The 17,234-nt window shown below is 37.1% G+C and overlaps 2 protein-coding genes across 2 annotated transcripts in view; both read right to left on the reverse strand.

Annotated features, from left to right (window-relative positions):
- The window catches only part of btla (B and T lymphocyte associated), a 252,007-nt gene that overhangs the window by 17,665 nt on the left and 217,108 nt on the right, over window positions 1–17,234 (reverse strand). The window lies entirely within an intron of this gene.
- Window positions 5,158–12,362, reverse strand: aamp (angio-associated, migratory cell protein). Its single transcript, XM_077515339.1, has 11 exons — window positions 11,854–12,362; window positions 11,318–11,452; window positions 11,096–11,215; window positions 9,239–9,378; window positions 8,970–9,114; window positions 7,844–7,927; window positions 6,331–6,446; window positions 6,085–6,179; window positions 5,829–5,919; window positions 5,614–5,768; window positions 5,158–5,540 (listed from the first exon to the last, which is right to left on the reverse strand). The coding sequence occupies exons 1-11, from the start codon at window positions 11,942–11,944 to the stop codon at window positions 5,465–5,467; spliced, it is 1,248 nt and encodes a 415-aa protein (XP_077371465.1). The 5' UTR covers window positions 11,945–12,362; the 3' UTR covers window positions 5,158–5,464.

The following is a 17,234-nucleotide window of genomic DNA, read 5'->3' on the forward strand; positions in this document are numbered from 1 at the left end:
TTTGGAGTTAAATATATCTTTTTAGTAAACTTTTTTGGTTAAATAACTTAGAGTTGGTCACCCCTTTTTTGACCCAATTCAATTGGGTTGTTCAACTAACCAAAGAGTTTGATCAAATGAATACACCCACAAAACGACCTCCGAAATCGGGTTGCTTTGTGGGTTATTCATTTAATTTGGCCCAACTTTCTGTCTTTAATAACTCAAAAAGTTGGGTCCGTTCATTTTTGACTCAGTTCAATTGGGTTATTCAACTAACCAAAAAGTGGGTCAAATGAATACCCCTACAAAACAATCCCCAAAATTGGGTTACCTTGTGGGTTATTAATTTAATTTGACCCAACTTTTGGCGTTAAATAAATCTTTTTATTACATTTTTTTGGTTAAATAACTTAGAGTCGGTCACTTCATTTTTGACCCAGTTCAATTAGTTACTCCACTAACCAAAAAATTTAGTCAAATGAATACACCCACAAAACAACCCCCCAATTGGGTTGCTTTGTGGGTTAATTTAATTTGACGCAACTTAACCTTTTAACTTTTTGTGTTAAATAATTCGTTCAGTTCTTTTTTGACCCAATTCAATTGGGTTATTCAATGAACCCAAAATGTTGGGTCCATTCATTTTTTACTGTGTTCAATTGGGTTATTCAACTTTTCGAAAAGTTGGGTCAAATCAATACATTCACAAAACAACCACCAAAATTGGGTTGCTTCGTGGGTTATTAAGTTAATTTAACCAACTTTTGGGGTTAAATATATCTTTTTGTTATTTAACTCAGAGTCGGACAGTTATTATTTTGACAATTCAGTTGGGTTATTCAATTAACCCAAAAAGTTGGGTCAAATGAATACACCCACAAAACAACCCCCAAGATTGTGTTGCTTTGTGGGTTATTAATTTAATTGTACTCAACTTTTGGAGTTAAATATATCTTTTTAGTAAACTTTTTTGGTTAAATAACTTAGAGTTGGTCACCCCTTTTTTGACCCAATTCAATTGGGCTATTCAATGAACACAAAAAGTTGGGTCCATTCATTTTTGACCTGGTTCAATTGGGTTATTCAACTAATCAAAAAGTTGGGTCAAATGAATACACCCACAAAACAACCCCCAAAATTGGGTTGCTTTGTGGGTTATTAATTTAATTCGACCCAACTTAACCTTTTAACTTTTTGTGTTAAATAATTCCTTCAGTTCTTTTTTTGACCCAATTCAACTGGGTTATTCAATGAGCCCAAAATGTTGGGTCCATTCATTTTTGACTGTGTTCAATTGGGTTATTCAACTTTTCGAAAAGTTGGGTCAAATCAATACATTCACAAAACAACCCCCAAAATTGGGTTGCTTCGTTGGTTATTAAGTTAATTTACCCAACTTTTGGGGTTAAATATATCTTTTTGTTATTTAACTCAGAGTCGGACAGTTATTATTTTGACAATTCATTTGGGTTATTCAATTAACCCAAAAAGTTGGGTCAAATGAATACACCCACAAAACAACCCCCAAAATTGTGTTGCTTTGTGGGTTATTAATTTAATTGTACTCAACTTTTGGAGTTAAATATATCTTTTTAGTAAACTTTTTTGGTTAAATAACTTAGAGTTGGTCACCCCTTTTTTGACCCAATTCAATTGGGCTATTCAATGAACACAAAAAGTTGGGTCCATTCATTTTTGACCTGGTTCAATTGGGTTATTCAACTAATCAAAAAGTTGGGTCAAATGAATACACCCACAAAACAACCCCCAAAATTGGGTTGCTTTGTGGGTTATTAATTTAATTCGACCCAACTTAACCTTTTAACTTTTTGTGTTAAATAATTCCTTCAGTTCTTTTTTTGACCCAATTCAACTGGGTTATTCAATGAGCCCAAAATGTTGGGTCCATTCATTTTTGACTGTGTTCAATTGGGTTATTCAACTTTTCGAAAAGTTGGGTCAAATCAATACATTCACAAAACAACCCCCAAAATTGGGTTGCTTCGTGGGTTATTAAGTTAATTTACCCAACTTTTGGGGTTAAATATATCTTTTTGTTATTTAACTCAGAGTCGGACAGTTATTATTTTGACAATTCATTTGGGTTATTCAATTAACCCAAAAAGTTGGGTCAAATGAATACACCCACAAAACAACCCCCAAAATTGTGTTGCTTTGTGGGTTATTAATTTAATTGTACTCAACTTTTGGAGTTAAATATATCTTTTTAGTAAACTTTTTTGGTTAAATAACTTAGAGTTGGTCACCCCTTTTTTGACCCAATTCAATTGGGCTATTCAATGAACACAAAAAGTTGGGTCCATTCATTTTTGACCTGGTTCAATTGGGTTATTCAACTAATCAAAAAGTTGGGTCAAATGAATACACCCACAAAACAACCCCCAAAATTGGGTTGCTTTGTGGGTTATTAATTTAATTCGACCCAACTTAACCTTTTAACTTTTTGTGTTAAATAATTCTTTCAGTTCTTTTTTTGACCCAATTCAACTGGGTTATTCAATGAGCCCAAAATGTTGGGTCCATTCATTTTTGACCATGTTCAATTGGGTTATTAAACTTTTCGAAAGGTTGGGTCAGTCGGTCAGTTCTTTTTTTGACCGAATTCAATTGGGTTTTCAATGAACCCAAAAAATTGGGTCAAATCAATAACCCACAAAACAACATCCCAAAATGGCTTGCTTTTGACGTTATTCGTTTAATTTGACCCAATTGTTTGAGTCAAATAACTCAAAAAGTTGGGTTGGTCCATTGTTGACCTAATTTGGGTTATTTATTTATTTTTATTTTTTTATCCAACTGGTTTTAGAGTGCAGAATACAATTTCTGTTGGCACTGCATGGTAATGCTGAAGCACTAACTACGTAAATAATAATAGCACGTCTGTGGCCCTAGTGAGGATAAAAACGGGTCAGAGAATGAATGAATCAGACATTGGGGGGTGGGGGGCTAATACTTCCCCAGGGGTGCTGAATAAAATAAGAAATGTGGAAGGAGGAGGTAAATATGTCTGAATTGATTTTTGGAATGTTGTTATGGAAAAATGTGAATAACTGGAAAATTAAGGTTTAGGGCAGCCCGTCTAAAATGGGGTGCCGGGAGGTGTGGCGCGTGTCACCTCAGGGAACACGTTTATATTTTCCCGCATTAGAATAAAGAGTAATTGCACATCCACGACAGTAGGTGGCAGTGTATTAGCCTCTCTGTTTAAATGTATATACTGTACAGTTTTACAGGTAAGTGATGCTATTTATAGGTACAGCGGAGAGTTGGGAGGGAGCGGGTGCAATTGAGAGTAGGGATGTAACGATATCAAACATCATGATACAATATTATCACAATATAAAACTCACAATACGATCATTATCAAATTTTGTGGGGAGGTTGGCGGTACAAAAAAGGTCACAATATTGTAAAAATAATTAAACATAGAAGGGCAAAAACATGCCTTGTGAAAATTAAACTAGAAAACTAGAAATCATTGTGTTTTTATTTTTATAATTTTGGTTAGTGGGACTCAAGCACAGTTTTTGGTGCCAGGCAGGCCGACTCGTTGAAAAAAAAAAAATTAAGCTAAGATAATCTTTATGGTAACTTATGATTAAGTTAGGACACAGACAGCCAGCGGAGATTTGTGCTACTCAGACTGATCAACTGGAGTTGATAAGAATCTAAAGTCTTGAACTCAAGGGCCCTTATACTCAAATTGATTGTCAGTTTTAAATTGGTTGAGCCCGAGACTTCTCCCTCAAAGGACCATTTGCGACCTTGGTTAATGACATTAGAGTGTACTTTAAGGAAAATCCACTTCTTCGGGAGTCTTCATGTCTCACCAATGACTCACTTGCCCTTTTTGTTCTGCTCGAATAAAATGTCAACATTACAAACAAGATACCACAAGAAATCACTCAAGTTTTATTGTCGGCCAGTGCTTCTCAAAGTGGGGCCCGTCCGGGGACCTCTAAAAGTACATCTTATTTCAAAAAAGCGCATACATGAAGATATGGATTTCAAAAGTCTACACACCCTGTTCAAATGCCAGGATTTTTGTCATATGGTATCAAGATAAATCATTTCAAAATGTTTTCCATCATTATAATATAATAATTTGGGGAAGTACAATTCACGGACAGTGCACAAGTATGCACACCCTGATATAACTTGGGATGTGGCCGAGTTCATAATTAATCAATCATATTGAAATTCATGTTTAATGGGAGCTGTTCTACGAGGATTTTTCCTCACATTTTTACAGTCACATATAGGGACTGGCATACCAATAAAAAATAAATATAATAATAATAATAAACCAATTTCTTCTCTCTAACTTAGCAGATGTATCATCAGATTCCATGTATTAATAAATATGCTTTATTGTTTTAGAATAAAAAGCTTACTTTTTTACAAATATAGCTGATAAAGCTGTCTATTCCAGAATAAAAGGTGGAATATAACAAAAATAAATGACATTTTTGAAAGTCACTAAAATGTTAGTTTCTTCCTTTATTAAACTTAGACTTTAAAGGGAAACATCACTTATTTAGCCCATTATAGCAATAAAAAGTTAATATTTTGTCTATAATTAATTTGATACTTTCATTATTTTTCACATACAATTAGTACCTTTAAAAACACATTTTGCAACTTGCTGTCGCTGAGCTGTGATTGGTTACCTGAGCCCTTGTGATGTCATTTTCAGTCGACAGCAAGTTGCAAAATGTGTTTTTAAAGGTACTAATTGTATGTGAAAAATAATGAAAATATCAAATTTATTATAGGCAAAATATTCATGTTTGACTGCCAAAAATGGATAAATAAGTAAAGCATCCCTTTAATATTATAGCATTGTAACTTAATCTTGGGAATAATACAACTTAATTATTGCCACTTTTCATTCCAACAAACAAAACACCTGTACATATTCTTGTAAAGATTAAAACAACTTTCCTTCAAAAAAAAAAAAAAAAAAAAGTCACAAAGTTAGGACTTTCTACCTTTAATTCCTATGACTTTTTCCATTTAGGTTTATGGGGGTGGGGTCCGTTTGAAAATTTTGAGGCCTGGCCCGAAAAAGTTTGAGAGCCTCTCTTAAAAATGTAATGCGCACCTGCACGTTGTCTAATGACTGTTTCAAGAGAATAACAACACAAAAACAGCTGAAGTGAAATGTGTTTTAGTATATTTTTCATGTTGTATTTACAATTAGGTTGACACAGGTCGGAATATTAAAATAATCTGGAGGAAGATGGCATAATGTATCCCACTTTAAATGTGACCATTCCAACATGATGAGCAACGATTTAAGTTTGGTGAATCGGATGATTTATGATAATGCAACAAGCACCAGCGAGGAGCTGAAATCTTTTTCTGTTGAGGTGCTGTCCTGATTCCAGACAATTTCAGTTCCTCTCTCTTGTTATTCCCTCTCCGTCTCTCCTCCTTGTTTTTTTTTTTTTTGTTTTTTTTATCGATCGGGCCTCTGGAGGCAGAAAACTTTGGCTTGGTTGTCTCCTGAGGCCGTGACTGCCACTGTGCCTTCCCTGCAGGAGATGAGGACGGTCAAGCTGAAGCCGAATCTTCCGTCAAGATGAATTAACGTCACGTCCCACCCACCTGTTCACCGTGAAGTCCAAGATCTCGGCGGCGTGACCGCGGTACTCGGACACCATGTTGCCCGAGCGAGCGTCCCACTGGCGCAGCGCTCCGTCTAAACTGCAGGTGGACACCAGCGAAGAAGACTCCTCCCACTGCAGGTGAACGACGCCGGCCTGGAAGCAAAGCGAGAGTCGAGTTTCACGTTTCTAACATTGTGAGCGGCAAATGCAAACCTCGTGCCGGCAGCTGTGTCGCAGCACTTGTGTGGAAAGATCGTAAATGGCTAAGGTGCCGTCCAGATAAGCCACCGCGACGAGAGGAAGGCTGCACAAGACACAAGATGGTTCACATTATGAGGAGAGGGTCACGTGACACACTCCCACACGCACTTCATGTTAATCATGTCCCTCACAGTTTCTGATCACGGCAGTCTCGCTGTTTTTCTTTTGAATGGATGCAAATCCTACTGAACAACTTGAGGCAACTTACACGTTGCAGAATCCGACAGATTCCACAGAGTTGGATTCTTCCCCGTCTCTCGAACCTTTGGCTTTGCCTCCCTCCAAAGAGAACACGCCCACCACCTGATACCACAAGTGGTAGACGCGCTCACAAATATGGAGAAGTACAGATACTTTTAATCAACCTGAAACCTGAAAATCTACTGAAGTTCCCACCACTTAAAAGGTGTGTAATTGCATCCATCTTTCCAAATTGTGTTGCCATGGCACCCACCTTGCCGGTAGCCGTGTTGATGAGCTTGGCACGACCGTCCACTGAGCCAGTTAGGACCAAAGAGCTGTCCTTGTTGCATGCAAGGCATGTCAGCGCCCCCTGGTGTCCATCCTGACCTGTGTGTTTATGGTTAGTTATTTTTTATTTTATTTTTTAACATGGAGACAATTCTTTTCTTCTTTAATATAACAAAACTGTAACTGTAAAAAAAACCCTACTTAATTAAATAATGAATCTATTAAAATACAGCCAACTGTGCATAACTATTAAACAAACAGTGTGCTGCAAATTTTTTTTAATGCAAACTGAATTAAAAGTTGAATATAACTGAACTGTACTTGGCCAGTTATTCTTTCATTCGTACCACTAGATCAGGTGTATCCAAACTTTTTCCTTTGAGGGCCACATACAGACAATCAGAAGGACCCAAGGGCCACATAATGTCATGAAGAGAAATTGTGTTTAGTCCTAAAAATTGTACAAATAATTTATTTGTGCTTTTGCATATTTAGAAAAATGGTACAGTATATAAACCAATTTATTTGTAATATGGCAGTAGGGTTATTATAGTTTTGGAATTTTTCATTTTAGTTAGTTTTTATTAGTTTTCAGGTTGGTTCTGTTATTATTAGTTTTAGTTCTTTAATACTGTAAATGCTTAGTTTTTGTTTAGTTATTTTCAGTATTACTTTTTTAATTTTTATTTATTTATTTTTTTAAATGTGTATGACTTGTGAGCAATATTTAAAAAACAGGGGAGCGACATCATCTGAAGGTGCTTTTTTATTGGCTGCTGCTAGATGATGTCACTTCTGTGTGACATATTTTCAAACGTCATTATTCCGGTTTATATCAAAATAAATCTACTAAAAATCACACCAAAGACTAAAACGAAGGACATTTCTGCGATAATTATAGTTTTAGTTAGTTTTGTAAACATACAATGTAATTTCAGTTAGTGTTCGTTTTTTAAAAAGCATTTTCGTTTTTATTTTTTTGTTCACAAAATTGTTTTTTGAATTTTTGTTTTATTTCATTAGTTTTAGTTAACTAAAATAACGTTTAATAGCACCTGTGTTTTTCGACACCCTCCCTTCGTACTTTGACCATCTCCAAACATTTTTCTTTTTATTTTATTTGAACTGAGTCAAATGCCATTTTTAGCATATGTCGCGGGCCACTAAAAAAATGAATGGCGGGCCGCAAACGGCCCCTGGGCCGTAGTTTGGACACTAATGCACTCGAGGGTGCACACAGCTACTCTGATCATCTTCTTTTCGCAATGGTATAACATTTTTAAAATTATTCTTAATGACAATGTATACTTGCCCATACATATGATAAAAAAAGATCTTTTATGATGGCAAAGTTTTTACAGATGAAAATTTTCTTGAAACCATTTGAAAGTAGGTCAGTATACTCCTGGAGTGTGTTTAACCCTTGACGTCACACCGTCTCATCTCTTCCATTCTTCTATCAACGTTCTCAAATGAAACGTCACAGACAGACTCACCTTTAATGACATGGATGCTGTTGCCCTGCTTTAAATCCCACAAGCGCACGCTTCCGTCCTCATAACCCACCGCGGCGCGTTTACCTGACGACAAGGGATTCAAAAAACACATTGTAAACACATTTGATTACCAATACAGTGGTACCTCGACTTACGAAATTAATTGGTTCTGGAAGAAAGTTCTTAAGGAGAAAATGTTATAAGTAGAGACGCATTTTCCATTTAAATGCCCTAATCCGTTCCAAGTCTCCCAAAATTCAGACATAAATGTTTCATAATGCATAAAAATGCATCAAAACATGTAACACATACATGTTACAATTAGATTATTGCACAATAAATGAGAGTTGTGCGGAATGTAAAAAAACAAAGAATAGAGTAAAGAATAAAAATGATGGTCATTTACCTTTTTAACTGCTGTCCTCTTCATTTTTTTGCCCTCTTTGGTTCATGTTCTCTCTCAGAAGTGTTTGTTTTTTTTTTTTAAACAATCCTTCGAAAATGTCCAATGCAAACATCATCTCAGTGAGCAAACGCCCGACTGGTGAACACTTTTTCTGGGCGATTCTTTTAAACAAATTCCGAAACTTCATGGAAACTTCCGGTATGGCGAGGCATCTTTTTCCAAAAAAAAAGACCCGTCTCGTCGCAATTAAAAACTTACTGTGCCTTCATCAATCACCAATTGTTTGAATTTTTGCACAAATTCGTCGGCCATTAGTTGATACATTTCCGAAACGGAACACGTCATGGGCCGCGGGATGAATGAGGAGGACGCTGTATAGACACCGATCTATTATCTAGGCTCATAGATACCTATGGTAGAGGTTCCTCTTAGCCAATGGGATACCAGAAAGATGCACAAACACGATCTAGTATCTACGCTCATAGATACTTATGGTAGGTAATAGCCATAGCTGAAAGTATGTTGCGTTCGGTAATGTATTTTTACCTTTTGTATCTAGAAATTTCTTTCGTAACAAGAGGCAATATTTTCCCTTTGAGGTGTTTCGTAACTCGAACATTTCGTATGAAGAGACGTTCGTAAGTAGAGGTACCACTATACACAAAAATGATGTGCAAGCATAAAATGTACAGAAACCACAAGATGGATAATTCTTTTTACCATCAAGAAGAACTTTGCCACAGGTGGACTGGCATGCAGAACTCTGGAAGGTTTTACAGTCTCCACTGGGGACCTTCCACATCCACATGTTGCCATCATCTGTTCCTGCCAGGAGAACTGGAGCACACGGATGCCACTCCAACCACTGAATGGACACATGACCAAAAAACAAACACGGAAGAAGACTTGAGCTTTCGTTGCACTTTTTCTTTTTTTTTTGAAAGATGATCACAACATACATCAAAGAATCAAAGCACAACGTGCTTTACCTCCAAATCTCCGACTTCGAACGACCAGATCTCTTCTTTGCTCTCCACTTTCCAGACTTTAATGAGGCCGCTCATGTCACCCGAAGCCACGAGCGAGGAGTCGTGGCTGAACACGGCACACGTGACAGAATCTTTGTGACCTGCGCGGGAGAACGAACGGGAGGAGTTGCCAAGGATTCAGTTTTCCATGATTGCGTCTAGGTGTGCAGTATTTGCCCACAGTGTCCCGGCTCACCCATAGTGGCTCAATGAGGAGCATATTCATGTCTGTTGTGGAAATCAGATCTGATAGCACTTGTTTTTTTGTTTTTTTTTACAGTATACAGCAGTGGCTGCACTTCAAAGTTTTTCAAGAGTCGTCACTCTGCTAAATGACAAAAGAAAATGTTTATATTTAGGCAGAAAAATTAGGGATAGACCGTATTATTGGCCGGGCGGATTATCTTTACCGATATTTGGCATATTGACAAATGCGGCATCGGCCTTTTTACGAATCTGAAGGCCGATATACAGGACTGTCTCAGAAAATTAGAATATTGTGATAAAGTCCTTTATTTTCTGTTAAAAAAAAAAAAAAAATCTCATACATTCTGGATTCACTTGGAAACACTTGCAGGTGTTTCGAGTTAATTAGACAATTCAAGTGATTAGTTGAATAGCCTACTAGTATACTTTTTCATGATATTCTAATATTTTGAGATAGGATATTTGAGTTTTGTTTAAGCTGTAAGCCATAATCAGCAATATTAAAATAATAAAAGGCTTGCAATATTTCAGTTGATTTGTAATTAATCCATAATGTATGACATTTTTGTTTTTTTTAATTGCATTACAGAAAAGAAAGGACTTTATCACAATATTCTATACTGTCCAGTATCTATATATAGTATCCCACTGAACCGTGAATGCTTGTGAATGTAGCAAATGTTGGATTTTCATCAGGATTTGTAAGACGTTCCCAGACCAATATTAGTTGCCAAAAAAATAATTTTAACATGTTCAGACAATTTTTCTGAAGATCTTTTGAAACCTTTTATGAACCCTGATGAAAACCCAAAATAAGTTACATTCGCATGCATTTGTCACTCAGTCAGAGATACCTATTTATTTACATTTCCAATTTACTTTATAAAAGATGTGCTGACACTGGAACTCCCTATACTTTTTATTTGTAAAAACTGTTATTTTTTTTAAATTAAGAAATTATGTTAAAATTTTGGAAAACTTTATGTACTGTCAGGTTTACCTGTTTGACATCTATTAAACACGACACTAAAAGGAGAGAAGCCACTCAGTTCAGGGCTCGTGAGGAGAGAGGAGAGGAACTGACTGATACAATTCACTCCTGCACTCTCTGAAGATTCCTCTCCTCACCCTCTCTATTTATTTGGTTTTCCACACCCTTTCCACGCCCCCAGTTACATGGGTGTTCCAACCCTAAAAATGCAAATGCAAGTAGAAAGCCTTAGGGAGCTATTTACTTGCTTAGTTTTTAATTTATCGGTAGCTTAACATGCTGGAAGCTGCCTGCAATTTTTTTTTAATTATTTTTCAACAAAGCTGTCTTATATGTTTAAAAATGAAAGAAAAATCTTCAGTGTTAAAATTTGAAAATTAGTTTTAACAAACATACTTAATGGCATTTCAACAAAGCACATTTAAAAAAAAGTTTTGACACAAATATTTCCTATTTTACAGCAAATGAATATCGGCTTGAAATATAGGTTATCAGCCTCCTTGACTATTAATAATCGGTATCGTATTTTGTTTGGGTCTGCGGGAAAATATCCCGGGGGTTCACTGTACTCAAGAGTGTGAATTTGTGTCTGCAATTCTATTTGTGGAGAATCACCTCACCTGTACACTCCAGGACAACTTCACCATCGCTCACCCTCCACACATACGCCTTATCATCTTCTCCACCCGTCACTGCCAAGTTGTTGGTGGCTGGATCCAAGCTCACGCAAAACACAGAGCCTGAGGACGTTAAAAAAAACACATACACACAGGGAAATGAAGACTCAAATTCTGATTCCTTTGTTGATCGCAGAAAACCTCCGTGGTTTATTCCGCCAATACCGGTGTGTTTGGAGAAGGTCAACTCGCTATCATCTCGCTCCAACTCCATCTCGTCCTCTGTCTCCCATCCTTCGTCGTTGTCTGCACCGGCATCCTCATCAAAGTCGATGTCCTCCAAGTCGTCTGCCAAGTTATCTGTGAGCAGAAGCCAGTGATTCCGCTTGCATCCATTTTCTTTCGCACTGAATCTCATTAGGGTTGAGCTGGAGCCTATTCCAGCTCACTTTGAGTGAGAGTCGCGGCACACACTGGACTGGTCATCAGCCGATAGCAGATAGAAAGATGCTAATTTATCAAGTCACAGTTGAGGTGTCAACCGTCAATCACAGTTAATACTGGATTGATAAACTAGTAAGAAGACTATTGTATAGCCAAAATGATGATTATTATTATACTCTTATGGTGTTACTGTATATGGAAATTAACTCAAACAATAACAACAACTATAAAACAAACAACAATAAAAACAACAACTATAATAATTAGAATAATATAATAGTTGGTTGAAGATTGTGTCCGGTTTCTTTTTTACGTACCTGGACCATCTTCAGTCTCATTCAGGTCGATGACTTCAATGATTTCTTCGTCTCCGTGAAGTTCTAACGAGTTTTGCTCCGTGTTTTCCATGCTGTGTTAGCACACTTCGAGCAAAACAATCAACCGGGGACTAACCGGAGGTCTAACCTCTGTGTAGTACGCTACTGAAGACAGTATTATATTCTCAAACGATAAAATGTCGCATATGATGATGAGAGAAAATAGATCATCGTTGGCGGAATGTCAAAAATAAAACAAAACAAACACACGTTATGCTAGGTTTCCTTCCCACGTTGCTATCAGTGTGGCTGTAAGTATGCCCTGAATTGGTTTTTCCAGGGTACATCGGGTCCTCAGACCGAATTTTGACGATGCTCACGTCGCATAACAGGGCTCATTTGTACAATAAACGATATTTATGCGGCAAATAATAATAACAATTTCCTAAAATTGACGAGTGTTTCAATAATTTTTAAGAGAGGACCGCCTGAAAATTAAAACTCGGGTAAATGTGTTTCTATGGCGCAGGATGATGACGTTGGCAAGACAGTCCATGCGCCATAAGAGCGAAATCCACTAGATGGCAGTGTCAACAAAGAAACGGCACACAGCCGCCAAAATAATACATGTCCCAGAAAGGAAATATGGGCCATTGCTAGGCACTACACTGTACACTAATATGATATCCGTGAAAAACCTGAGCTGGTTGCCAGCCAATCACAGGGTAATAATGATTACAAGGAACTAACAACAAAATCTTTTATCAGTGCAGTATTCATCAATCTATAAGCCACAAATTGATCAGCTTATCGCATCTTATGCTGACTGATGCCATTGCTGAGTTGAGTGCTCACATTTCTACGGTCTGTAATTTAATTTTCTGGTTTCATGGTTAACTTAATTGTGACTAATTCACTCTACTTCCCAGAAAAGCCTCCGAACCAGCAGACAGACCATCGTGACACACCCAAGACTGCTAAAGAAATTATTGAAGGATTAGCAGATCATGTAGCGCATGTGATAAAATGTCCTAAAGAAGATGAGTATAAAAGACAATTCCTCTCACAAATAACATGAGCGCTGGAAATAGGCTAATTTGATTTCAATTTGATGTGAGACGATACATTCCACAACATTTATATGTGTCGTGGGCTTCAGAGGCAGCCATATTTTCAATCTGCTTTGCAGGTAGTCAAACTGTTGCGCTTAAAACCCTCAAAATTAAGATTCAACAGAAATTACATGTTTAACTGCTGTAGCATACCGGAGGATTGAAGATATGCTCCTGTTTTCTAAGCTAGCCAACGCATCCAACTAGTGTGAATGGAAATAGCGAGTGCTTTTGTTTGAGTAGCGACAGGAGAAGAAAGATTGAATAACCTGTTGAGAGAATTGTAATATTAGCAAACATTTATTGAGCAGAGTATGTGCCACTCTGCGATGACGCTGACTCTGGAGCTGGGCCAAAATACACCCGTTTTTTTAATTTTTTTTAATTTTTTTTATCCATCTCAGGGGGCGGCCAGTGTGCCTTAGACACACATGCTGGCAACTGGAAACAACATCACAGTGCCGATGGTCTCAGCTTGTAAGCGTCCCATGACTAAACCCAGAAAACAGGTGAACTGTCAAGTCCCATGACTAAACCCAGAAGCTGATCCGTCATGAGCGTTACCTGTACCTGAGCCCTTAAGGCACTGTGATGTCATTTTCAGTCAGCAGCAAATGGCAAAATGGCCGCCCCTTGAGGTGGATAAAACAAGTGAAATTTACTGCATAATTCGTATTCCACAAACGCAATATTAACCATCTCGCGTGTAGGCTAGTGGAGTGTTGTAACGCACGATGGCTGTTCAGCCGTTAATGGCGCTGCTGGATAGCAAAAAAATGAAAATAAAAATTGGAGAGCAAACAAAGGGACTGGAAGTCCACAGTTTACTTTACGCAGGAAAAAGTAGTCTTCTTGGCACTGCCACACGCCACGATTACGCGTACAAGTCCATGGCATCAAATACACTTGATGGCCAAACGAAAAAGTCCTGCAAAGAGGGATTTAAAAAAGTATGTATGTGAGAAAACTGGACATATCATTACAGTTGATCCAAAAGCTTTAATTACAAATTTCATTCATGATAACAAATCTCTAGCCTTTGGGATCAATCTTACTTGTCAAATTTTATTTGCATAAAATAAGAATTTCCAAATCCCTTCTGAATTTTTTAATATTTCTTGCGGATTTTGATTTATATATTAATTCCTTGAAGTTGACAAGAAGCAAGAAAAGTACGTATACATTGAAAATCCTTGGTGAATTGTCTTTTTTTACCTTAATTGACATTTTATTGTTGCCTTACGTTATTTTCTACGCAAGCGTATTGCATTCACTTGGAAAACAAACAAACAAACAATAAACTCCTGTTTTTCTGACTAATTTTTGGGGGGGAGTTTTTTTTTTTGAGTATTTTTTTCCTCTTTTTTTTAAACATTTTTTTCTGTTTTACGGAATATTTTTTTCTGTCATAAAAAAATAATTCGTAAAACAGGGGAAAAATTATTCAGAAAAACAGTTTTTTTTTTCAAGTGAATGCAATATGCTTTCGTAATTTTCTTTATTCTCATTGTTTAATTTTTTTCGTTTTTAATGTGGAATTGTTGATTGTTTTTTTTTTATCTGATCCGACTTTGATCTGATGTTTATTGCAATGCTGTGAATGTTAAAAGCAGAGTTTCAATTAAAAAAAAAAGAAGAAAAGAAAAAGAGCTGCACAAGCATAACAAAAATAAGAAGGCGCCACCATGTGGCGTGGTGCCATACTGCAGTTTGTTACAGGGTACATCGAGTATTTTATTGTAAAGAAAATTGTTCACTTGACTTCCCTTTTGATAACTGTACTATGCAAAAACAAACAAATAAATAAATAAATAAATAAATAAACAAATTTAGGAAGAACCACTGTTTTAGACTAACTGGCCTGAATAATAATAATTAAAAAAAATTGTAATGTTTATTTTCTATTTTAATTTTATATATATATATATATATATATATATATATATATATATATATATATATATATATATATATATATATATATATATATATTTAAATTAGTTATCTATTTTTACTATAAGTTTGCCTTCGTGCGGGGAAAAAGCAACACTGAGGCCTTCCGACTTTGTCTGCATGCTGCATCTGACTCATGCGGGACCGCGCTGGGTGAGACGAAAACATCCCCTGCCAAACCACTAACAGCCACTTGTGTGTGTCTTGCAAGTGGCCTGGTCCGCAGCCCGTGTGTGATGTGTCTGCTGTGGTGGCAGGGTGGTAGTTTAACTCGCGCATGTTGACTTTTCTGGCCGGTTTGCTGCTCCTCATCCAGCCACTGGCCAAAAATATGATTTATTTTAAGACCATTACTTTTGTTTTGTTTGATATTTTGTTTCAAATGCACCGGCACTGGTTGATCCCCTCGAATGCAAAACGGTTAAACTGACATCAGCTACTTGGCAACATGAATGTGACACATGTGCCGCTCTGGGCAAAATAAGCCATTCTAATCCCTGTTTTGACATCGCCGCTCTCGCCGCACACGCATGTATACACGCCCCGTGTGTATTTTATGTGAGTGTGCCTCAATCAAAGCCCTTAGAATAATAATAGAGATGCAGATGTCCACACCGATCTGGATTAAATCCTTCACATTTAGTGTATGTGATAATGGTGAGCTTTTATGGTCTTTTCTTGCTTTACATGTGGTCAAAACAATAAAGAGAGCTATTTGTCAGCCGCACGAGTGCGATAGGCTACATATTAATGTATGAAGCACACATATTGTGATTTTTGAAGTCGTTTGGCACGTAAGCACACTGAACAAAAATAGGCTATAAATGCAAAACTTTTGTTTCGCTTCCTGTTTTCATAATCTGAACGCAAACATTAAAGGGCAAGTCAACCTTAAACATTTCTGGACAATAATATGTTATATGTGAGTGACCTCACTAGTCTAAACGGGACATTCTGATTAATATTACAGTTGTGGAATATGAGTTATGCAGCAAAATCCAGCCGTTTTTATCCATCTCAGCGGGCGGCCATTTTGCCACTTACTGAAGATGACATCACAGTTGCTCAGGGCCCAGGCAACGAACAATCATAGCTCACCTGTTTTCTGAAACTGAGCTGCGATTGGTTGTCACCTGAGACGGGAGCAACCGTGATGTCATTTTCACTTGACAGCAAAGTGGCCACTTTCTGATTTTCATCCATCCATCCATCCATTTTCTTGACCGCTTATTCCTCACAAGGGTCGCGGGGGGTGCTGGCGCCTATCTCAGCTGGCTCTGGGCAGTAGGCGGTGGACACCCTAGACTGGTTGCCAGCTAATCGCAGAGGACTTTCTGATTTTGATTAAAAAACAAACAAAAAAAAACTGCTGGATTTGCTGTTTAACTCTGATTCCACTAACGCAATATTAAAGGGATACATGACTCATTGAGCCATTTTCAGCAGTAAAAAGTTCATTTTTGTCTATAATTAATGTGGTAACTTCATTATTTTTCATGTACAATTAGTACCTTTAAAGGGATACTTCACTTATTTAGCCCATTTCGCAATAAAAAGTTAATATTTTCTCTATAATTAATTTGATACTTTCATTATTTTTCACGTACAATTAGTACCTTTAAAAACACATATTGCAACTTGCTGTCGACTGAATATGACATCAGAAGGGCTCAGGTAACCAATCACAGCTCACCTGTTTTCTAGGTTTGGTCATGTGACATTCACAAGCTGAGCTGTGATTGGGCACCTGAGCCCTTGTGATGTCATTTTCAGTCAACAGCAATTTGCAAAATGTGTTTCTAAAGGTACTAATTGTGCGTGAAAAATAATGAAAATATCAAATTTATTATAGGCAAAATATTAATGTTTGACTGCCAAAAATGGCTAAATAACTAAAGTATCCCTTTAAAAGTATTTTTTTTCTACTTGCTGTCGACTGATGATGACATCACCTGTGCTGAGGAAGTAGGTAATGACCGATCATGGCCCCAGTTTATTGACCAAACCCAGAAAACAGCTGAGCCATGATTGGCCATTACCTACTTCCTCAGTTCAGGTGATGTCATCATCAGTCGACAGCAAGTCGAAAAATTGCTTTTTAAAGGTATTAATTGTACATGAAAAATAATGAGGAGTTCAAAGTCATTCTGGACAAAATATTGACTTCTCAATGATGAAAATGTTTCAATGAGTCAACTATCCCTTGCTGCATAGAACATATTCTTGTCAATAATTTATGGTGGTGGTGGTGGTGGTTTTTTTGGGGGGTTGACTTCCCCTTTAATACTTTTTCAGCGGACACTGTCCAATCAGCAT

This window comes from Festucalex cinctus, chromosome 2 (genome assembly GCF_051991245.1).
Source record: "Festucalex cinctus isolate MCC-2025b chromosome 2, RoL_Fcin_1.0, whole genome shotgun sequence".
NCBI lineage: Eukaryota > Metazoa > Chordata > Actinopteri > Syngnathiformes > Syngnathidae > Festucalex > Festucalex cinctus.

Coding starts and splice junctions, on each gene's coding strand:
- aamp (XM_077515339.1), bottom strand. CDS start 11,944: ATGGAAAACACGGAGCAAAACTCGTTAGAACTTCACGGAGACGAAGAA. Junction 9,379..11,095: donor AGTTGTCCTGGAGTGTACAG/GTGAGGTGATTC, acceptor TCTCCCGCGCAG/GTCACAAAGATTCTGTCACG. Junction 9,115..9,238: donor TCGAAGTCGGAGATTTGGAG/GTAAAGCACGTT, acceptor GTGTCCATTCAG/TGGTTGGAGTGGCATCCGTG.